Consider the following 23749-nt stretch of genomic DNA (forward strand, 5'->3'; position numbering starts at 1 on the left):
CTAATAAAATGAAATAGGATAACATAAAAATCTTCTATAAAGTCTATTTTTCTAAATGTCAGCCTGAGTATTTACTAATGAGGCTGTGATTTTGTCACATTTGCCTTTTATGTATACCATCATTTTGGGGTAAATCAGGAATAGATAAATAAGGAAAAAGAAAAAAAATAATTTTTAGCACATGGGGAAATAAATTTAGATGCATGCAGATGTCTCTGGGTAAGTTCTTTCCCCTCCCTTTGCATTTTTGTCCATTTGCTTATTTGTTTAAATCTGGAGTGATATCAAGATTTGAAGATTAGTAAGAGGTTAGTTTTATTTCTATCCTTTCATTCTTTTTAAGTGTAACCACTGAAGACTTATAAATCCAGTTCTAACATCTTAATTACACATGGCATCATGTATTTCAATTAATCTTCTAATTATACCTATGTCTGACAGGGAAATTTGAGTACCTTATCAGAGACATTGCAAGCATTTGCAGGATTCAAGTTGAAACCACCTTGTAATTTTATTCTTTGATTTTTAAATTGATGAAATGTAGACTTGTCCAAAACATAAACAAAGGGAAAACAAAAGAAGAATATAGAGCTAATGAAATAAGAGAGTCCAGGGAATTATTTTATGGTGGGGTCTAACTAATAAGAACATTTCAGAACAAACATCACAAGGACAATCAGTCATGTTTCTAGAAGCCCTTTAGAGAAAGATCTGCTTAAACTTCTCATATTTTACTTCCACAGTAAATATGATAAAATGTATTTCTCTTATAAAGGAAACAAATTTTCAATAACAAAATAAGTCACCAATACTTACAATGACCTAAAGTCAGTCCTCAGTTAAAACTCTTGGGTGTTTCCTATATCTATGTGGATGCTCATTAGAATCCTTAGAAGGCGTTGTGTTTTCTGTCTCCTCCTCCTACCATCTAGTCCTGGAGTTTATTTATTGAACAAGATAATGAATTTATCTCCCTTCCTCCAAATCTAAATGTTCTGGGGACTTCTGAGGTTGTAATAGCTACAATTATCTGGTAAGATTCCATCCTATACCATTGAAACTCAAAACATGATTTCCTTTCCTAAACTGATTACCTCCAATTAGTGAGTCATGAAATTTAATTTACTTTTGTTGACTTAGTAGCTCAGACATGATTTTATTATAATGTATCACAGTCTAAAGTGATCTGGTTGACCTTCACATCTCATATGTTATAGTTACTGCTTTTGTTTTCTAGGTTATCCAATATGGAACCTGTATCCTAAACTGCTGTTAAGTCAAACATCTCCTTGGTTGGGGTGACTGATAGGGAACACATTTAATTCAGTGTAAGATAAACAAAGTCCAGTTTGGGTTCAGCATATCAGGTGTTCCACAATTAACATTTGTTCATCTAAATGTCACTCAATGTGATCCAAACTGTTCTTTCTAGTTATTAAAGTGTGAAAAATAATGATAATAAATCAACACTTTGATGCTTAAACATAAGCTTTTGCATAAACACTGCTCCATCCTGCCTACATACATTGAGTTCATCTGTTAGGAACTTGGACCACTTCTTAACTAACATTTCTAAGTCTGTGCATCTGTAGTCTCAACCACTCTATAGTTCTAATATAAGATCTCAGTATAAAATGTGGAGGAGGAGGTATTGTTGATAATCACACTGAGACAGTTCTTACAAGGCCATGAGGATACCTGGTGCCTTCTATCATGCTTCTATCTGTTCCCAAATACTCCTAATGGACTTGACTTCATGCTATTTCCAAGATACAGCTGTCTTGAGGATATAATGTCAGGTTCCCCTGAATTTTTGAAACTGAGAAATCTGTATTTGTATCACTTGCTACCAAATTTCAAAAGCCCACTGCTTTAGCTATTTATGAGCACAAGATCTGGAATAGAATTACTGACTTTTAAAAAACAGGATCACATATATGTACATAGAAACATAGAGGTTTCAGTGACATTTAATGAAATAGGCAGTTAGTAGCTGATAAACTGAGGTTTAAATCTCCATGAATGCTGTGATAAATAATTGGCTTCAGCTCTGATATGAATTAAATAAGTCTTAATGGGCTGGACTGGAAGTCTGCACCCCTGTAAGTCATTCCTCTTGAGGATGATAATCTTCCCTGCCCAAGAGATGAGAACAAATCAGTTCTGTGGACATACCTGCCACCCCTCTTTCCATCACAGTGCAGGTGGGAAGTGAGTTCCTATGCTTAGAACAAGGTCTCAAGATAGCTAAGGAACTAGCCCCACCTGGGGACTCAGGGCAGATCCAGGTCAGGTTCCCATGCACCCCAGGCTGGCTCCTTCTAACCACATGTTTATCAGGGGGTTGTTTATCATTCCAAGATACTCAACAGAAGCCAGAGGTACACTGATTTTTGTTTAGCTTCCTCTCCAGTCCCAGCAACACCCATCCTACAGCTGGAAGAGTGTTGCACCCACAACAACAGCGCTACCCTGTCCTGGAAACAGCCACCTCTGTCCACGGTGCCCGCTGAGGGATACATTCTGGAGCTGGATGATGGCAGTGGTGGTCAGTTCCGAGTAAGTAGACAACCTACGACTTTTATCTCAAACCAGTGACTCCTTCAGAGAACCTGCCATGGAGTATCTGGCCTGGCTTCCCCAACTCTTCTGGAGGCGGGCCATCCTGATAGGGCCTACTGGCCCTTCAGCTGTGGCCTCCCTTCTCCTAATACCATTAAAGACAGAGGAATCTCTGGAATTTTTCTACTCTTCCTGAAAGACAGTACTAGCAGAGCTGCAAGCTCTGAATCAGATGGCCTGTTATAATCTGCTCACCTCCACTGACCTGTGTGACTGGGTCTGTTTCTCACCTCTCTGCACTTTCAGGTCCTTGTCTGTAAACCAGGGGGATGATAACAATAACATGTATCTCATGACTTGTTCCTAGGACTTCACTGGATAATCGTGTAAGATTCTTAGCATGCTGCCCAGCACATGGCGAGGCTGCAGTAGTAGCTATTATTATTACCATTATTATTTATTGCTAGTAACATCATTAACCACTGTCTAAGATGTGTTTCTGCAGTCATAGCTTGCAATGTCATTGATTGGCATTCCTCTTACTTGACATGTTGTCCAGGTATGGCCTCCCTATATTCAAAAGCTTTCCTAACAAAAGTTCCCCTGGTTCCAAGTTTTTTTCTGAGCCTTTCACCAGATAGAACTGATGTCAGCAGATTATTATCACCACAACACAAGGGAGTTCTAATCCCTGTGGGAAGCTCATGGTCCCCTCTGAAGGTAGCACTGGCTGGCCTTTTGGCAAGACATACCCACGTTGCCTACAAGTTGGTAGTCCATGTGTGACTGCCAGTCTGCAAATGTCTGCTTCTCTGTCATATACAGACAAGCTCGTTCTCATTCATTCTCTTTTCCTACTTTGCTTTTCACCTACTCCAACTCAGTCTTGCCTGAGATTTCTTTCTTGGGAGCTCTGATGCCTAGGACCTCCTAATGGAGCAGCCCTTCTGGATACTGAGTTCAATCCCTGCCCTGAAGAAAAGGGACCTTGTCCCTGAAGAGGAAACTTTCCTACTCTTCTGGCCATCGATGGCCAAACCTGGGTCACCAGTACTGTAGAGCAAAGTCTACCAGTGACTCCTTTCCTGAATGTCTTTGATCCTCCCTAGGTTTGAATGCTTTCAAACAGGAACCATGTCTCCTCAAGGCAAAGGCTCTTTCTCTTCTAATAAGAAAATCTTTGTTTACATATGTGTTGGTTTACTGGTATGGCAGAATCAAGTTTCTACCTTTCCAAAATAAGGGTCTTGGGTTGCATCCCAATCCATATCTTTGTGTGTGTGTGTGTGTGTGTGCCTATAAAATCCTGCTATTGGTCAGTTTCTCACCTTTGACCTTGCCTTTCAGGTCTCATTTCATTTCTAGGGCCTTTCTTTTCCCTTTTATTTTTCTCCTGAGAAACTAATGCTCATGGTTTTCCCTGTTCTCTACATAAATATTTATTTTATCCTGACTCTTTCCACCTAATTGCTACCTACCGGCAGTGTTTCAGGCATCCTGCCAGGTCTCGCCTTCTCTTACAGTCCCAGTGTCTCATGTTCATCCCGCTTCCTCATCTCATCCCTCCTGAACCCATCTCTCACCCACACTTCTCTTCCAAGAATCAAGCCCAGATTTCTCCTTTTGCAGAAATGTCCATGTCTGTATCATAAAACCCCCTTAAACTCAGCATGCTTTAAAACAAACCCATAATTTTCTTTCAAAACAGCTGTGTTCCTTTCTCATTCCCATTGTTTCTTCTTATATATCAGATTCAGAATCTCAACACCAACTGCTCCTCCTTCCTGGTCGAGACCCAGTAACATTAACGAAGTCATTGAATCCCCAGATCCTACCTAGTCAGCCCTTTGCTCTCCCCCCAGGGTCCCTCCCTTTCACTCCACAGACTACCTTGAAAAGGTGCGGCCAAGTCAGGCTCCACAAAGGTTCCAGCCGAGTCTGCAGGCTGTTCCTTTCTTACTCTTCAAACACAGTTCTTGCTGGCAGCACTGGTTTCACCTGGGCATTTGTTAAAAATGAAAAATCTTAGACTGCACCCCAGAGACCTGCTGGATCAGAAACTGCATTTTAATCAGATTCACAGTTATTCCTATGCACATAAAATTTGAGGAGCCTGAAAGAGAAGGAACAATATTCAAATTTGTGTTACTGCTGCAGTAGAATAAATTGTAGGGCTATCCAAGACCCCAGTCTTCTTAGGAGCCCACCGGAGAGCTGTCATTTTAAGGCTGTGCCTCGAATGCAAATTATTTTTACTCATTACACCGCATAATTTTGCAAAGTATATAGCTGAAGAGGGAAGCAAATGCCTAACCTATGCTAAAGATGCATTATGCTAGGATTTATTTTAAGCCTTTGAAATGTCATTCTCCCTCCCCCTTCCCTCTGTACTGTGGTACAAACCTTTACTTCTGAAGCTTTGAGCCTTTGTGACAGTTCCTAAAGTTATCAGTGGAGTTATAAACACAGCACAGAGACCACCCTCATGTTTTCATACATGCTTTAAAAAAATGCTTCTAAAAAATAAATAAAGAAGACTCATTCTTATAAACAAAGAGCTCCGCAGGTGTAATATACTATGTAAATGCCAAGTTAATATTAATAAGTATAGTTCTAAGTATAAGCATTTAATTTTAATTTCTTAAGCCCTACTAGTTGCTAAAAACTACGACTCATTAAGCTGCTGGGCCTATGATAAATACAAGGATCCATGTTCTCCATCTGCACATAAAACCTTCTATGGTCCTCAAATCAACTTTGGAAGGGGTGTATTATTTTGCACCCCATTTCACAGATTAAGTACTGAGGTTTAAAGGGATATATTAAACTGCCCAATATCACACAGGGGATTCAAGTTCACATCAGGCTTTCAGAAGAGTTCTTACTCCTAACCATTCAGCAATTTTGTCTTCCTTGCTCCTGGCAGGGTTCACATTAAGTGGTGTCTTCTTATTTGTTGACCCTCAGGAAGTATATGTCGGAAAAGAGACAATGTGCACTGTGGATGGTCTTCACTTCAACAGCACATACAACGCCCGAGTCAAGGCCTTCAACAAAACAGGAGTCAGCCCATACAGCAAGACCCTGGTCCTCCAGACGTCCGAGGGTAAGGCCCTTCAGCAGTACCCCTCAGAGCGAGAACTGCGTGGCATCTAAAATGGCTGGCACGCCCGGAGGTAACCCCACCACTGCCCACATTCCTGAAGTGTTTCCATGACTTGCTCTGCATTCTGGCACAGAGCCGCTGTTCCTCTCCTGCCTTTAGAGAGCCCATGGTATGTGGATGTGATCAAACCAAAGATTCCACATCGGCAGTTCCAACGGCTTGGGCCGTCGGCTTCCTTTGATAACACTCTAAATAAGCTGCAGTTGAAGAAACTGAAAATGAAGGCCTGAATGTGCCCCTGGTGTCTAAGACGAATGTATCTAGGCTGTAGAGCAGGTCTCCATTCTCCACCAATACACATCAGTTGCCAGTTATGCCCAGATGGTTGTCAGTTCCTGTGTAGTGCTTGCTTGTTCCTGAGGGTGGGACCTAGGTTTTTTCCAGCTGTGGATTTGTATGACTGCACATGTTTCCAATGGGCATGGGGTGCTAAAGCCGTCCAGAGAGGGCCTTTTGGCCACTCCTGGCTTAACCAGTTCTGATCACTTCCATTTCCTACTCAAAGCTCAGGCTGTGGGCACCAGGACAGAGACTTCCTGTGGGCACCAAACAGGAAGAGACCAGCCTCTCTGCATTACCTCACCATTCTCACCTTTGCCAGTCCCTCTAGTCTTGGTCCAGCTGCCTAGGGCCACTATACAATGTTAATCTCTAGAGAACTTGTGCTTCTTGGCTATACTGTAAATATTTTGGTCATCAAAGACAAAATAATCTGCCTCAGAAGAGAGGCTTAAATGTGATGACCGGGTATAACCTCTGAGGCTTTTCACATTTTCATTTTAAGAGCAATCGCAACACATGATATTGAACCTATGAGAGGTGTTTGTAGCCAGTGCCAAAGTATTTTGAGACCTTGGGGTGTCATTTTAATCATAGAAGTCGCCTCCCACCCCATTGGCATTCTCAATAACTTCCCTTCACAGAACCAATTATGTTGATTTTGTTCACGTTCAAGATGTTAACTAAAAGAACTGTGGAGGTGTTTTTTTTTTTTTTTTCCCACTTCCCACAAATCACAGCATGTTCCAGTCACCCTCTAAAATGGTTCACATGGTTAAAAACAAGCACAACTTTGAATCCTATAGCAAGGGTGAACGACCCCTAGCTATGAAAACAGTGCTTTGGGGAGCAGTTTTAAGTCTGAGTGATGCTATTCAAACAGAGGATTTGTTGACAGGACAATGTCCACATGACCTATTTTATTTGGATTACAGTGACATGATAACTAGAACTTTCCCCAAGATTATCATTTTAGAAACTCCTCTCTGGGATGACCTATCAACCTGAGAGCAGTTGCCTTTTTTTCCCAAAATACCATGATAGATGCTAACACCCTCCAAAAGTTTTTCCTACGTACAATGCAAAGGGCCCTCGATGCGCTGGCCTGGTTTCCCATGTATGCACACAGCAGATTCAGTGAAGTGCATGCCAACAGAGCAGAGAGAAAATTGTAGTAGTTTTGCTAGTATTTGTCCTCAGACCTATAAGAAAACTATTTCTACTCATAATACATCGTGGGAATTCTATTCTGCTAAAATCAGTTATTAGCATAACAGCCTGAGTGCTTCTTTCATCCTGCAGAAGGATGTAATTTCATAGTTTCTTTTAATGTTCATGAGATTATGGTGTCTAATTTAATAAATTACAGGATTTGGAACTGCGATCCTTGGTACCACAGTCACAGAATCGGGGGTCAATTTCTAAATGAAACTAATGGAACCAGTTCTCTTCCAACAAAGAAACTGTACTGTAGAAATTAATTTCCTCCATGAATTTTATATATTGTATACAAATATAAGGTATGTATCTGAATACAAAGCAGACGCTATCATCATGTAGATATCAGTGTTCTCTGTTACTGCACAGAAGTGACTTTCTCATGATGAAATAAAGTTCACACACATACTTTCTCCATAACTTTGGTTTGTTCTATTTGTTTCTCCCTCTCTCTAATTCATTCAAATAGTAAGACAAGACTTAGAAAGCAAGAAAAATATAGTGGAGAGTTCAATTTAAAAAAAAATTGTTCAATCTGTTACAATAGATAAAGCCTATAGAGTTAATTATGTCATTTTTGTTTTCTAGAAACAATGAGAAAAAAAATGCTATCAACAAATTTTTGATACATTCATTGCACTTGTACTTTATTTATGTTATTTCCTACTTTTCCTGGAAAGTTTGCTTTAGAGATTCATCATGTTTGCTGGTATTGGGGGAGGTGGTATGGTTCATTTTGGCTTTCTACTATAACAAAATCTTTCACATTCTTCTTAGCAAGAATCAACCCTTTTCCAAAGTTCAAAACACAAAGTTTAAATGTGAAAAGAATACAATTTACATTTGTGATAGCAAGCATAATTTGAGATTACATGTATTTAGTCTGAGGTTTAAATCACTTGTCTCTAAAACCCTGAACTGTCACAAAACCTTCTGCTGTCCTAAAGGTAACATTACACAGAGGAGATCAAATGTCTACATTACTATGTATTCTTACCATTTTTTTTCCTCAAAAGCAAATTTACCTATCTATCTGTCTGTTTCTCTATCTCTCTGTGTTGGGCATGATTGTTAAGTGCCCACTGTGTGCTACACTGTGGTATAGAGTCTTTAGCAGATCGTACTCCTGCTCTGTGGAGCTTACAGACTAGTAAGAGAGACAGACCTTAAGGAAATAAACACACAAATAGGTCACAAGCTTACAAATTTTGATGAGCATTGTAAAAAAGAAAAGGAAGGCATGATTTTTTATTTTTTATTTTTATACTGGCCAAAAACCAATGTAATTCAGTAGAAATGAAATGTGCTATTATAAGATAAAAGGAAAGGAAAATGTGTTATTGTGTGAGTTCAAGTTTGGCTGGTTCCTGAAAGCAAATTCCTGGGGAAGTATCTAAGACAGCCATTAAAATATGGCCAGTCCCAGATCTAAACCAAATCACTTTGACTTAAGAAGAAATATAACTGCAAGCAATTTAGAATTTTAAAGCAATTTTAAAATAAGGCCCACAAACTAGGTTGTGTAGAATTTTACAGTAATTCATTTGATACCGTCATGGCTGTGTCACAGTCCTTGAAACCATCTGCAAAATAGTGCCTGCTAAAAACCTTGTGTACTGGAGGCCTTCTTGATACACAGTGTTCTGAGGCTCATTCGGTGTGACAGACTACACTGAGTGCAGGATAGGACACTTTCTGTTTATTTTTCTCTAATTGCCTTCTGCCTATCTAAACAGACTGACTGAACCTTTTTCTTGTTTTAATCTGGAGACAAGAAATAAAGGGATGGTAATATTCATGGGACTCAAATAACTCACTGAGCCTATTAACTGGCTGAAAAAAATTAAGTCCCTGAGATTTCACTCCACTCAGCCCCTCAAAACTGGGGAATTGCTTCTGGCAGCCTCCTCCCCAGAATTAAAGAATTTACCCTCCCTAGTCCTTTAAGGAAAGTAAAACATGGAGGATTGCAATATGTGTACTTCAACACTGACTTCTCTGTAGAGATTTTCCTTGGACAGATTCTTTGAAGGTGGAATTACTAGATTAGAGAGTCTGAACATTTTTGAAGCCCTTGATCTGTATTTCCAAATCGCTTTCCAAATAGTTTTACTCTAGGAATGTGTGAAACATTCCATTTTAATATATCACCTTAATTTTACTAATTGGGGTTTAATTTCAACTAACAAACTCCTCTAAAAATAAAAAAAAAAATGTTTCTAAAAGTGCTTTTACTATATATTTTCATAGAAGTACTATTCTGATTGTTTTACATCTAATAGCTACATGAAATAAGTCACAACATACTGCAGGGCAAATTAACGTGATCTAAAGGGAAAGAGAGTTCCCAGAGAATGAGTTGGGAAGAAAGCAAGTGGGGTGGAGATAGAGGGAGAGATAAAGAGATATCCAGGTAGAGGGGATAACAGTATGCAAAGCAAAGCAAAGCTTCAAAAATCTGCCTTGCACTGACACAAGATGATATTTGGTCATTCAGAACTTTAATGGAGCACCTCTGTTATGTCAGGTAAATAAGCTGGGCCCCAGGATCACAGGAAAGCATGAAGCAGGGCATGTGCCTTAGAATTCAGGAGCCTTACTGTTCCTCCAAATTCTGTGACACCATACCTTACTCAGATCAGGGGAGGGATTCAGATATTAGCTACACAGAAGTGTAGGCATATCTACTGAACTGCCTTAGGGTAGATAGAAAAAAGAAATCACTGTTGTTGTTGTGGTTGTTGTTGTTTCCTGTTGGACCTGATAGTAAAACATGTAATTAATAGTTTTTATATAATTCCACTACTGTATCTCAGTCTCCCAAAAATATTTGAGTCTTTCACATCCCTGTAATTTTTCATAGAATCTTTCCACGGACAATGAAGTTCTCAGAACTACCATACCATTCACCTTGCTTAGAACTAAGATCTTCACCCTACAATTTAGTTGTCATCCTGCAATCAAACAGTAAAAACAATGTCTCCAAAATTGGGGAAGAAAAGAAAAAAGGACACAAAGTTCAGGTTTATTTATTCTTAGTTTATGCACAATTTTACTGAGCTCATTGGCCGATTTGTTAAGACCACAGAAAACTAAAAGCTTCACATTGGAACAGAGATAGGGAGTTGTTATAGAAGTTAATTTAGTCTTTTGGCAGCATTGATCGAGGAAGGTGACTGGAAAAAACTTAGAAAAGACCCCCCAAAAAAAAATCAAAAGAGAGCATTCTGTGCCAAATGTTCTGATTAAGAAAGTCAGAAATATTTCTATCTAAAACATTTAAAAGCTAGTATATTCTCTGGAACCCTCAGTAGTGGATATAGGGCATATCACAGAAGGTCTTATGGAATTACAACATGAAATAAGCTGAAAAAAACTATTACCTTAAACCCTTCTTCATTTTGCATCAAGCTGCTGAGAATTTCTTCATTGTTCATCTGAAGATTCCATGAAGAATGATAGCTATGTAAGAGTCAGAAAATATTTTTAGTATGCTGAAACTCAATGGAATGACTATATAAAAACTATTCATTCCATATTTCACTGTAAGATCCAACAGAAAAAAGTGTGGGGGGATTTTTTTCATCCACCATAATGCAGTTAAATAGACTACAGACTACACTTCCACACGCATTGCTAATATCTGAACCTTTCCCCTGCTCTGTTACTACAACATTCCAGATCTACCCTATGTATTGTCTTCTGCTATAACAAATTACCCCCAAACTTAATAGCTTTAAAACAACACAAATTTATTAGCTGGAAGTCAGATTCCTATGGGGCCAAAAGTGAGGTGTGAGCCAGATTGTGTTCCTTGGGAAGTTCTAGGGGAGCCTTTGTTTTCTTGCCTTTTGCAGCTTCTAGAAGCCATTGCCTTTCTTGGCTCTTTTCCCTTTCCCTGTCTTAAGAACCAGCATCATAACATCTTCCAATCACTCCCTTACTCTGACCCTCCTGCTTTCTTTATAGAAGGAAACTTGTGATTCCTTGGGCCCACCTGGCTAACCCAGCATACTCCCCTTATCTCAAGATCCTTAATTCAGGCACACCTGAAAATTTTTTTTGCTATGAAAGATAATACTTTCAGAGGTTTCTGGGGACTAGGATGTGGACATTTTGGGGTGGGCCATTATTCTGTCCGCTATACCCTATGAAGGAGCTATCATGATTATTATTATCCTACTCTCCATATGGACAAACTGAGCTTTGGTAAGGTTAGGTAACATTTCAAACCCACTTCTTTTAGCCTCCAATGCCTGTCTCAGTGTGCTGTGGTGCTGACATTAGAAACGTGCTATTTTCATTTAACCAAAAGGGGGAAAAAAAGATGGAGGTGGAAACTACCCTAACTCTGTCTGTTAGGTATCTAAAAACATCCTGTCAAAGCAAAGCCACCCTGAGTAGCTGCCTTGTGTACTTATCCAGGAAGCCAGAAATAGGATTTGAATATTTTCAAAAAGTTATGTTAGGCTTTTGTCAAAAGAATAACATTTCCTGATTTAAGACAGAGACACGGAATGGGCCATTATTCTCAGCATAACATCTGGACTCCTCCTGAGCCCCTGTGCCTGTTTCCATGTCTCTGTTCTTTTCTGTTCCCCTTCTACTCCAGGTGAACAGTTCACCTTAGAGAGGCTCTTCTCCCCAAGTGGTACCATGGATGCTCCTGGCTAGCAGTGATGAGTCACTGTTTTAGAAGGAAAGGGAATGTCAGAGCCACATCTTTGAGGCCTTTGAAAGCTACAACCAGATGAGATCTGGGGCTTGGAGCCCTGCTCAGGTTGAAAACACAGAGCTATTTATTCATAGAAGGCTTCTGACCCTCAGATCTCAACTGAGAGAAAAGCAGATAGAAGGAAATCAGTGAGAATCATGCTTTAGATAAGGCTATAAACTCTAGCATTAACCAGCAAATACATGCCTAGGACACTGAAGAGTGCCCTCAAGCATCCTTAGTCAAATGTCCACAGTAGCCATCACCCAACATTTTCCAGGATTGTTTTATTCAACAACAATAAGTAGGTTGGGATTCTTGAAGTTGCATCTTAGAAATTGCTTCCTAAAAAATGGGCATAGAAGGTGTTATTCATGAAGATTAAAATGTCTTTTTCCTTGATTAGACTCTCCCATCAAAGGAAACCAGTCAGAAAATACTTAATGATATAGGCAGAATATAGATTGCTGCTTCCATTTTTTTTGGAATGCCTAATGGCTTCATCTGACTAGTATCTCTTTGCAGGTATAATTTTACAGTGATTTTAATCCAACGTAAGTACCACTCTTTTAAACCCTAATGTACTGAGGCCTCCTCTCCCCCAAGAAGTTGTAATCTTGTGAGGGAAGAAGAGCCTCCCAGAAGATCAACAACAAGGAACACCTCAGCCCACTTACTCCTGTGGCCAGAATTCTAAAGGGAGGGGGTGATGCATTTGTTTAAAGGGGGGGTGGTGCTGCATTTGTCCTTTGTCCCTAACCACACTAGTTCACTGAACACTTTTTAGAGAAAAAAAGATTCATCCTTAATATATTCAGGTGTGTAGCTGCTATCAGATAATCTACACAAACCTTGGTTACCTTGAGACCATTGAAATGTACCCTATGGTCTGTGGCATAAACTTTACCTTTTGTGAACTTCCAAGTCACAGAAGAGCAACAACAGGGTTTTTTCAACCCAAATTTTATCCACCACAAATTGATCCTGCTGTAGTCTAAATTCTATCCCACCACAACTACCAGTGTGAACTGGATATTCCCTTGGCCTCTCTGGACATCAATTTTCTCATCTGTAAAACTAGGAACTTGGAACAGATGACCTCCAAATTCTTTGCAATTAGTACCTTTGTGGCTTGTCTCTTTAAATTTGCTGTGGAAAGCTGTTAACTATTCCAGAGAATACTATGAAGAGATATTAGATACCTCCAAGGATCTGTGAATCTTACAGTTCTGCCTATGATACCAGAAATTCAACACTATAGCAGATAGTGAATAAAGAATCATATAAGGAAAAGTAAATGGCTCACTGAGCATCTGGGCCTCTCCAAAAATAATTAAGTTAAGGGACGGGGTTGTGGCTCAGCGGTACAGCGCTTGCCTAGCACGTGGAGGGTGCTGGGTTTGATCCTCAGCACCACATAAAAATAAAATAAAGCTATGGCGTCCAACTACAACTTAAACAAAATATTAAAAATATTAAGTTAAAAGAACATTAATTTCTAGAACAAAAGCCTAAAGGTAGATCAATCATACCTGACCAAATTTGGGTAAATTTTGCAAAATGAAAGTCATAATGATAGGTTTCACACACAGAGAGAGATTTTGTTCCTTTTAGTTTTGACAACATACAGGATATCCCAAGAAATTTCCTGAAATTTTTCCACAGGACTGTATTGGATCCAGACTCTATATTTGGTTCTAGGGCATATGCTTGACAGTCGACATTCTGAGGAACAGTGGAGTCCTTTGGAATCTTGGATATCTAATTGAAATATAGGAATTTTCAGTTCTCCTAATGATAGTTCCTGATAAATAATGCCATGGCATTCTAAATTAGAGTGATGAGGTACACAACCATCCTAGGCATAGCAAAGGCTGTTTTATTCTTTTAAAAGGAGGCTTTCAAAACAGATTTGTTTTTCACTTCTCAACTGCAATTAATGCCACAATTAAGAAAGCTTAAAATACCACCTTTTGTTATAAATTATGTACCACTTGGACATAAATTGTGACTTTGGTTGCTTATTAGATCATTGAAGAAAACTCAACCTCCTTCTTCATTCATTTCTTTTGTCTCTTAGAATCTTCCCAACAAAAGGAAATTATTTTACAGCTGGCTTATAATTGAACTGAAACTCATCTTTAACACCATTTGTACAATTCTTAGTGACATGTCTTGCTTTACTATGCTCTAAAATATAACCACCATGTTGAACCAGGGCCCAAGGGCTGCTTGGTTATGAAGCTGTTCACTATCAGACAGGACACCTTGGGGATTCCACTAGAACCCAAAGAAACCTGAATTAGCATACACTGTCATAAGAAACCTCTGTCAGTGTGCTTTTCCTCTTTGAGTCCCAAAAATAATACCTTAAAGACTGTACTTTACATTTTTATATTATTCTACACCTGTAGAAATCTTTCATACTCTGTACAGGTTGGTCTAGAAATGCCACCCCTAGAAGTATAAAAACCAATCAATAATAAATAACACAGATTCTCTATATTATTATTCTTATAATCAGCTCTTCTGCCAGCTTCATATACACCAATTGCTCAATTCTAATACAATGTCTAGCACATGATATGTGTTCAATAAGTGTCAGCTAATGAACAATTCAAAGAACTATACAAGCCAGGCACAGTGGCACATGACTGTAATCCCAATGATTTGGGAGGCTGAAATAAGAGAATCACAAATTCAAGGCCAACTTCAACAATTTAGTGAGGGCTTATGTAACTTAGTAAGATCCTGTCTCAAAATAAAAAATAAAAAGTGCTAGGGATGCAGCTCAGTGGTAAAACATCACTGGGTTCAACCCCCAGTACAATCAATCAACCAATAAGTAAACAGGAGAACTAACTACACAGTGAGCCAAGCAGAGTACACCACCTAGATATTCTTTTTTCTCCTTGAACCAAAGCCAGTAAAGAGTACACGTGGTCCCCCAGCTGATCTTTATTTTCATAATTCTCGAATGCTTCTTTTAAGCAGAAGCCTCTGCCATTAGCTAGGTCTCTGCTCCAGAATCCAGCCAACCCCAGGTGAGAAGGGAAAGAAGTCCAGAGAACAGCAAGAGAAAAATGATGGTCATTGTCAGAGTAGAGGAAAGCACGTCTTGAAACATTTTCAGTCCCCATCTGAGAATTATAGACATGCATGGAGTCTCTACATTCAGTCACTGGCATACTGTTTTCCACTCTACTTTCCCACTACACTGCTTTCACTCAGCATAGCTCTTCAGCCTGGCAGGATCACTGCATGTAATGATAAGATATTAGCAATCTATTAGGGAGTTACTTGTCTTTCTCTGGAGATCCTATAAGCCAAAAAATCATCATCATCATCATCATCATCATCATCATCATCATCATCATCCTGGATAATTCAGCTGTGACCTGAAACATAGCTTCATATTCTACAAAAAATAACCTCATTCTTCTTTGTCTTGACTAATAAAATATTAATGACTAAGAAACATTTTCCATATCTCACTAGTTGTATTTTGAAGGGGAAGTGAGAATGTGAGATATACTTTCTTCTTGCATCCCATGGGGATAACAGAATACACACTAGAGTAGTTCTGCATATGTTAAATATGACTTATCTGTGATTTGGCTAAGCCAGGTTGTGGCAATACCATTCTCAATATTATCATATTGTCTTTGGTTCATGCCTATCCACATGTTCAGAGAGGTATGACCAGGCGCGTGAAGGATCTGAAATCCATACATAAAAGAACAGTTGGAAATAGACCACGCTTTACTCAGAAAAGGGAAAATTTAAAGAGGAGTGGTGGCTTGCCTCAAATACTTGAAGAACTATTAATCTGTTCCATAAGGCCCCAGATGGTAGTGCTACAACTGGGGGGACAGAGTTTCCCAAGGAATACATCCAGGAAATACAAGCACTAACTACAGATTAGAGAAAGCTGGCTGGAGGTCATTTCAAGGGAAGCATGATGGTTCCTCCTCAAATGTTGAGATAAGGGTCTTCCTTCTGAGACTTGCAATCTAAGATAACATGAAGTGGCATAGGTGACCTGAAGACAACTGATCAAACACTTGCACATGTGCCCATGTCCATGAGGAGCAGTGTGAAGGGAGAAGTGCCTGTCTAGTCTGGCTGGAATCAGGTGGACAGTGTTCTTCTAATTCATTTGGAAAGTTCTCATGGCAAGGCAGAATGATGATGATGATGGTGGTGGTGGTAGTGGTGGTGGTGGTGGTGATATAGAAGCAACTTAGAAGAAATGGGTAAGAATGAAGATGTCAGGAATGGGAAGCCCTAGTTGGGGAGAATTTAAAAACCTCAAAAAATAAAAATGGAATGTTTAGATAACATGGATATTAAATGTTTTCCTGAGCAGAGGGCAGAGTCCAAACGTCAGAGGAGTCAAGAAAATTGGGTCATTGATAAACAATGGATCCACAAAAAAGGATAAGACAATAATCATTTGAGTATCAAGATGTTAATCCCAGGAGTAACCATAGCTACCGTCAGCCCCCATCCCACAAAGTGGTGCCCTTGCCAATCCTTAAGCCCTCCTTCCTGGTGCTGAAAGTAGAAAAGGTGAGTATGACTCAGGATGGTCATATGCTTCCCCAGTTCTAGATTCTGTACCCATCTCGTCTTGGGTTTACAGATAATTGCTTGAGGATTCAAAATGCTCCAAAATTCATCTTACCACATATGCATTTTCCCTTAATTTTGAAGCAAGAAGTATTTTCAATATAATGAATTGAGAGTCATTTCAAGGAAATTCTTTTTAATACAAAATATTTTACAGGCTGGGGTTGTGGCTCAGTGTAGAGAGCTTACCTAGCATGGGTAAAGCACTGGGTTGGATTATCACCAATGCATACAAGTAAATAAAATAAAAATAAAGTTCATCCACAACTAATATATATATATTACTGATAAAATTATAGCTGTAAAGGCCCTATCTCATTAAAAGCCCATGTCTGTTGTTGGTGCTATATTATAGTTCAAATCTTTCCCATTAAACTTAGAGGATAATTTCCCCCTTAAGTTGATTATAACATAATTGATTTTTATAGATAATAATTTTTGATGTATCATATCTGAACAAAGAAAGGATTTTATATGCCAATTCATCCGAATCATATGAAGTCTAGGTAGAAGTTTTGGAAGCATAAAGCCTTAACTCCATAAATAGCAATTCCTTTTCTCTGGTATCTGGTTTATACTTAGAAAAAAAAAAAATCTTGCCCTAAGGATAATTCTAAAGTATGGAAAGCTAACTTTAATATTGTGAGTTCAGAAATGAAAATGAAACTGCTTCTTGGCAGTATTAGAACTTGCCAACACCCTTGTTCTGAGCTCCTCAAATAGGATCACGTTGGTCCCACACACACTGCAGTTATTTTTGCCTAAACATGCACAGAGTAGCATTTTGACAGGAAAAGGGCGTGCCCAAAGAGGAGCTGCTAACAGACTCAAGCCAGAAAAGCATTCCCAGTAACACCTGCTGGCCACCAAAACAAAATTATTTTTTCAAAAGATGAAAGTTCCCTTGGGGTTTTGGACACAGTGTGTAACTTTCATGTCCTGAATTTTTTCTATTAAACTGAGTGTTAAGAAGGCTCCAATTGGTGAATGATTCATTTTTGACAAAACCATATCACTGCATAGATAGCTATTGTTTGACAAGTGAAAGAAGTCGTTTTTACTTAGTAGAGAAGCTAACTCACAACCATCTAAAGTCAGACCAAGTAATTGATTAAGTTCTTACTCTGGTATAATGATCTTCAATACCAGACAGGACTATTTGAAAAGAAACAGAGACGCTTTACACCAATGCACCTCCCCACTGCCCATAGGCTATTTATAATTAGAGAACCAGAGAAGGTCACTGATGTTCCTAGGGTCTGAATAGAATTCGGAAGCAAAGATAAGACTCCTCCCAGGTTACTTGTTGGGCCCTCTCTTAGGTCACCCCACATTTCCTCTCCTATTCAAAGCTCAAGCCTTCAGTGTGCTATTATAGAAATCATCTCATCCATCCAGAAATGGAAAAAGACACATTAGCAGAGAAAGGGGGAAATACGAAACAGTTTGTAAAACTTATTGTCTCCTAAGTTAGAAACACTTTAAGAGGTTGTTATTGAATACCCAGTAATCTGTTGGGGTAGCTGAAGCTGGTAAGGTAATAATCTCCTCTTGGTCAACAATGGGTAAAATTGACCTCTGAAGTTTCTGAATTCAACTCTAAAAATATTTAATTTAAAGGAAACCTTCCAAAAGACTTTTTCTACCACCAAAAATTGGGGGAAATGAAAATAATTGTTAGTGATGTGAGAGGGCCTTGAGTCTAGGTCTTGGGTCCTGACTTGCTGAGAATTTCCTGCCAGCCTGCAGATACCTCAGCTTTGTTAATGTCTGCATGTGGCACCCTGCAGGACAGATGAGGCTTGTATGAATGCATTGTTAAGGCAGGTCTTGGGGAACCACAGGGAGCAGATTTCTGATCTCTAGTTTGCATTGATCTTACATTTAGACACAGACTCAGAAGAACAGACCCTCCCTTTTCCAGTGCCTTCGGAAAGATTGCCGCTCCGTAGAATGAGTCCTTTCTCCTCCACCCTTAATCTACAACCCAGCTTCCCCGGGAGATCCTACTTTGATTTCCGATCCTCACCCCACCAGCTGAGTTTGCATTCTTCTTTACAGTCTCTCAATACATCGGGTGAGCTGAGCTGTCAGACCTTTCCTCTTGATTTCTGTGCCTTGAAGGCATCTCTGAAATACCTGTTTTGTTCTTGCCATTCATGTGCGTGGTGAGGGGGATGAGCTAGTCTCTGTGTCTGTGGCCTGCTTCCAGTGTGAGGATCATTTGGATGATGGAGCTTTGTGGCGTTCTTGTTTGTGTGGCGAAAGGACCAACCATGGAGCTGTGATCCGTGTGTGATGGCATTGGAAAGTGATGAGTGAAGTTGTTCTTTTTGCACAAGCTGGTAGCACCATGGATAACTTGCTGTCATCACATGCAGTGGCATAGCACGGCACAGGCGCTGGCTGAGTGGAGGCCGCAGTAGTAGCTGGGAGGTTTGCAGCCCTTCTGTATCCAGGAAACCAGCTGTGTCTGGGAGACTGGATCAGTGCATCCAGCCTGGAGTGGTCTGATTAAACATAGACTCAAGAGATCTTTATTGACAAAATCAAATAAAAAGTGAAAACATGCCCACAGCAGAATGCATCGTACAAAGCAGGCAAACCAGAGAGCAGAGAGTGAAAGTATTTTCTGCAAAAGCCTGTATTCACTGGCAAGACAGCGGGCTCTAGGCTGTTTTCCTAGCAAAGGGCAGGGACCACCACTGGCTGAACTAGAAATCCTTAACTCCTAATGCCCGATGCCCAAAGACCCAAAGCAATTCAAAAGTTCAGCCTCTGGGGAGTTTCCCTGGTTGTGACACAGGGCTTATGGTTGATTTCAGGGAAGCTAGACTTGTGTTACTTTGCAATGAGCTACGTCTAGCAAATAGAATCTTAAAATATCTACAAATGCAGACCTATTTGATCTCTTCAGGACTATATTGTAATCATGGATACACATGATGCACATTTCACATTTCCAAAGGTTTCTTTTGGCTTTTATTTTTATCCTTTTGGCTCATCCCACATCCTGGAATGAAGAAGGCCACAGCATGACAGTGCAAAAAGGATGCAGGGACTTCAAGCTCTCTTGAAAATGATGTTTTTCTTTGTGCTTTTGCGTTTCTTATTGTTTCTCTGTGCACTACTGGCTTTCCGACATGCTTTGTTATGGAACTCTCTTCACTTGTGTCTAATGTAATGAAATATTGTTATAGTCTTTGTAATGTATATTGTCTCAAGAATAAAATGAAATGTGGGTTTGGGGATATTTGACAGGTGTATTTAACAGCATTGTTCTAGTTGTATTGTGGAATCTTGAATGTATGTGTCTAAAGTAGTGTAAAAAGATTTCAGAATGTTCGTTTCAAAAAATGACTTGCAAAAGGCATGATTCATTTAAAAATCGGTAAAGCCCTGGTCAGATTCTACAAATTTATTTCCAAAGCTGGAAATAAAATTCCATTTTAAAACTCTGAATGTTCCACACTCACTGTGCTCTAACCCAGGAGTAGGAATCGAAGTGACAGTCAGTGGAAACCAAACATAAAAACCAGGCTGAGTGAAGTTTAGCTAACCCAAAGTTTAGGTCATAATCTTTACATTTTGTTTTTTAATTCAGCCTTTTCTTCAGTAAGTTGCTTTTCTAATTGTTGTAAATTCTTGTAAGTCAGTGAATTATCCTTTAGTTGTTTTAGAAAGTGGCATGTAAAGACCTTACTAAATTGGAAAAATAAAATTACATGATCCTTTATCCTGTGGTGCTCATCAAGACTACGTTTTCTAAATTAGTCCCTAACACCACTGGAAATTATAAGTCACACACCTTTGAACACTTTAAGACTAAACAGCCTTCCTCTGTCTCCACACAACTTCTCATGTTGTGGGGGTTTGCAAACCTTTGGGAAGCGGACAGTTGAAAAAATTCCCCAGGTGACTCCACTGTCTGAGATCACTCCCACTCCCCCGTCCCTGCTCCTCTCCCTCAGGGACAACTACCGATGTAACAAAACAATCTACAAAAAGAGCATTAAATGTGGGTATTGCTACCAGTCAGACCAGCTGTTTGTAGTATATGTAACATTTTCAGATTTTTGTTTTTAAAACATTCAGTTCACACCATTATTACTTATCAGATGCATTAACATATGGATTACATTACACATTTAGTTATAGACGTATCATTGAACTTGGGCCTAAGTCAAAAGAAAGACTTTGGGGCATATCCAGAGTTAGAAATGCACACAATAATGCTAAGAGAGCACAGCTTCGATAAGATCCAATAATTTCTCCATTTTGATTGGGCATATTTTTCTCAGTCAACCTTCTTAGTATGAAAATTCAGTGGACAAGATTGAACTTGAAAGATGATAAAAATTTAAGCTCCAGGATTTAGAATCAATTGGAGAAGACTTTATTAAAGAGTAAAAAGATGTACTTTTCATTTGAAAGAGCAGAGAAGCAATTTTTACCCGGCAAAGACAACCAACACAAAAAGGGCTTTGTTTTTCCATGAATCAGGCCTCTGGTGACTCCATGCAGTCGGTGCTTTTTAAATGTGTACAAATATTTTTTATCAACCTGGCTGTTGTTTCATAGCTTTGATGTGTAGTATCTCTTTATAGGATGCAATTTTGAGACACAGTCTGCACCTTACTCTCAATTAGGCAAGTATACCTATTGTAATTGTTATCTTTGACTTATGTGACTGGTATGCTCAATTTCCTTCACAAAATAAATGGCAGCAGCTTATTTTATGTCAATAAAATTGTCTAATTGTCTTCTCACCCCTTTATGAGTTTTTCAAATTCTTAGCAAAATGGAAAAAAAATCTGTATTTTTAATGTTATATCTCAAAGCTTACTTCCCCCCAGTTCTCTTATGCATCAGTACAAAGCACCCTTTATGAGCATTAAATGTGGGTACTGCTACAAGTCAGACCAGCTGTTTGTAGTATTTGTAACATTTTCAGTGGATCCCTTTGTGGTATTAGTCTATCAAAAGAGACATGTTTTCTTATCAATGTCAATTTTGCTTCCTATTTTTCTCCCCCATGCCTTTCATTGGAATGACAACAGTTGACATTAAAAAGCTGTTGGCAGGTATGGAATGACCTTGTTCTATTACCAGTAGCAAAGACTGAAATGCATGTGAGGTGGCTCACAGGTTCAATAAGTCAGCAATTTCATCTCGCTATAGTGTGTTATTTGTAGGCAGCATTTAGAATTGGGGGTACAGCAATGTATACAAAGACGTCCTTCTATCTGTGCTTAATGTCCAAACGGCCTACTGCTCCAGCAGAACAGAGTACATATTAGTTTTAGGAGTAGCACATTTTCTAGTTAGGAAGGAAGAAACCTGTCCTATATTCAAATCACAATCATCCGTGGAAATTAGTTGATGTTGCTTATAGCCTCACAGCTTCTGAGCGGGCAGGAAAACCAAGAAAATTTTCAAAACAATTAGACATTAGCACTTCTGCCTAAGGGCTATTTCCTGATTTCATTCAGTGTGTTTTATCCCTCCTCCATCCAGGACTCTAGATCTAGCCTCCCCGCCTCAGGGGTTACACAGGCACCTTAGTGCATCCCCTCTCCCTTTATGTCTCTGGTGCACTGTTCTGCCAGTCACCAGAGAAAGGGACTTGCACCTTCCAAACTCGATGCTACTTCACTCCCGGATCACCCAGTTGGGAGTGCAGTCTGCACCAGGTAACCCCTGCTGAATCCGTCGTGTGTCCTCCATCTGCTTCTGGTGCAGAGTACCAACTCCCAGGATGTGCCCCTGTCTGCTCACTTATGGCCCCTCTGGCCCCGGACACCTCCTTCCTGCATGGCAGCATGAAAACTTGACACGATGCTCCTCATCCACCCAGGGGTGTGTTTCAGCCTGTTGGATCTGCCTTAATAACCCAATTCCTTTCTGTTGTTCTCAGTGGCCTGGTTTGCTTTCGACCCTGGCTCTGCACACTCGGACATCATCTTCTCCAATGACAACCTGACAGTGACCTGTAGTAGCTATGATGACCGGGTGGTCCTGGGGAAGACTGGCTTCTCCAAGGGAGTTCACTATTGGGAGCTAACGATAGATCGCTATGACAACCACCCGGATCCTGCTTTTGGCGTAGCTCGCATGGATGTGATGAAGGATGTGATGTTAGGAAAGGACGACAAAGCTTGGGCAATGTATGTGGACAATAACCGGAGCTGGTTCATGCACAACAACTCGCACACCAACAGGTACCCTGCAGCCCAAAACCAAGCCTTCTTCACGTTGGCTTCTGGTCACTGACGAGAACCCTGGTCCAAAGACCTGTTACATAGGTGACATTAAGAAAGGGACGGTAGTTTTCATTAAGTCACAGAAGAGATCCATTACTCTAAGCTGTGTCCATCTTGCAGGTGGACCTTTTTTGCATAATAACAATAATAGACATGTGCACTTTTCTTAGCCCTTTATTGCTATGTTACACCCAGGACTAGGAACTAGAGTCCCTAGGGAGATCCATTGTAGAAAAACAATGCAGGATTCTAAAACCCAGGCCTATGACTTACCAGAAAAGTGCTTTCAGACAAAGTAATATTTGTTTTTCCCTATGTGGGTTTGCATATGCTCCAAGTTAGTAAAAAAAAAAAATCCATACAGGAGTATTTAATCTGAAGATTAAATGAGATATAAAAAATTGCCTAACGGTGCAGGCACCAGAAAATAAAAGCCATTGTTCTTATTATAACAATACTACTCCAAATAGAAGCAATGCATTGTACAAAATCTTCTTGATGCCAATTTGGAGAGCTTTGTTCTAAGACTCTCTTATTATTGTATGAATTCAGAGCACCCAGTTGCTAAAGAAGGAGAAGGTAGTGAGCTCCTTAAGGTTTTCCTCTATTACCAAAATATAGATAACTAGAAATCCAGAAACCCCTGGGTTTCTTTTTTCATTTGTTTGTGTTCTCTTCAAATGTAGTTTATCAGAAATTTCTGAGGCGAGAAGTGTATTTCATGAACACTGGTTCACCTTAGTCTTAAAGATTCCTCAAGATACATTTGCATTGGTGTCTCTGAAAAAAAAAAAATCCGGTTGCATTTGGTCAGACCAAAGGAAAATCAGGTCAGGCAGTGGTGGGATGACCAGTCTCTACCGTTTTAGCTTTTTCCTATATGTGCATCCCTGGCCCTTGTATTATAAACAGTAG

General features: G+C 39.6%; 1 protein-coding gene across 4 annotated transcripts in view; it reads left to right on the top strand.

Annotated features, from left to right (window-relative positions):
- The window catches only part of Trim9 (tripartite motif containing 9), a 97502-nt gene that overhangs the window by 68290 nt on the left and 5463 nt on the right, over positions 1 to 23749 (top strand). The window contains exons 6-11 of one of the 4 annotated variants that reach the window (XM_048798597.1): positions 2402 to 2559; positions 5530 to 5668; positions 18460 to 18648; positions 21179 to 21220; positions 21632 to 21655; positions 22489 to 22738. In XM_048798597.1, coding sequence (XP_048654554.1) covers positions 2402 to 2559; positions 5530 to 5668; positions 18460 to 18648; positions 21179 to 21220; positions 21632 to 21655; positions 22489 to 22738 — 802 coding nt within the window. Of the gene's footprint in view, positions 1 to 2401; positions 2560 to 5529; positions 5669 to 18459; positions 18649 to 21178; positions 21221 to 21631; positions 21656 to 22488; positions 22793 to 23749 lie in introns of all 4 variants that reach the window. The other 3 variants (XM_048798595.1, XM_048798599.1, XM_048798598.1) reach the window with 3 other exon arrangements.

Source organism: Marmota marmota, unplaced genomic scaffold (genome assembly GCF_001458135.2).
Source record: "Marmota marmota marmota unplaced genomic scaffold, marMar, whole genome shotgun sequence".
Classification (NCBI taxonomy): Eukaryota; Metazoa; Chordata; class Mammalia; order Rodentia; family Sciuridae; genus Marmota; species Marmota marmota.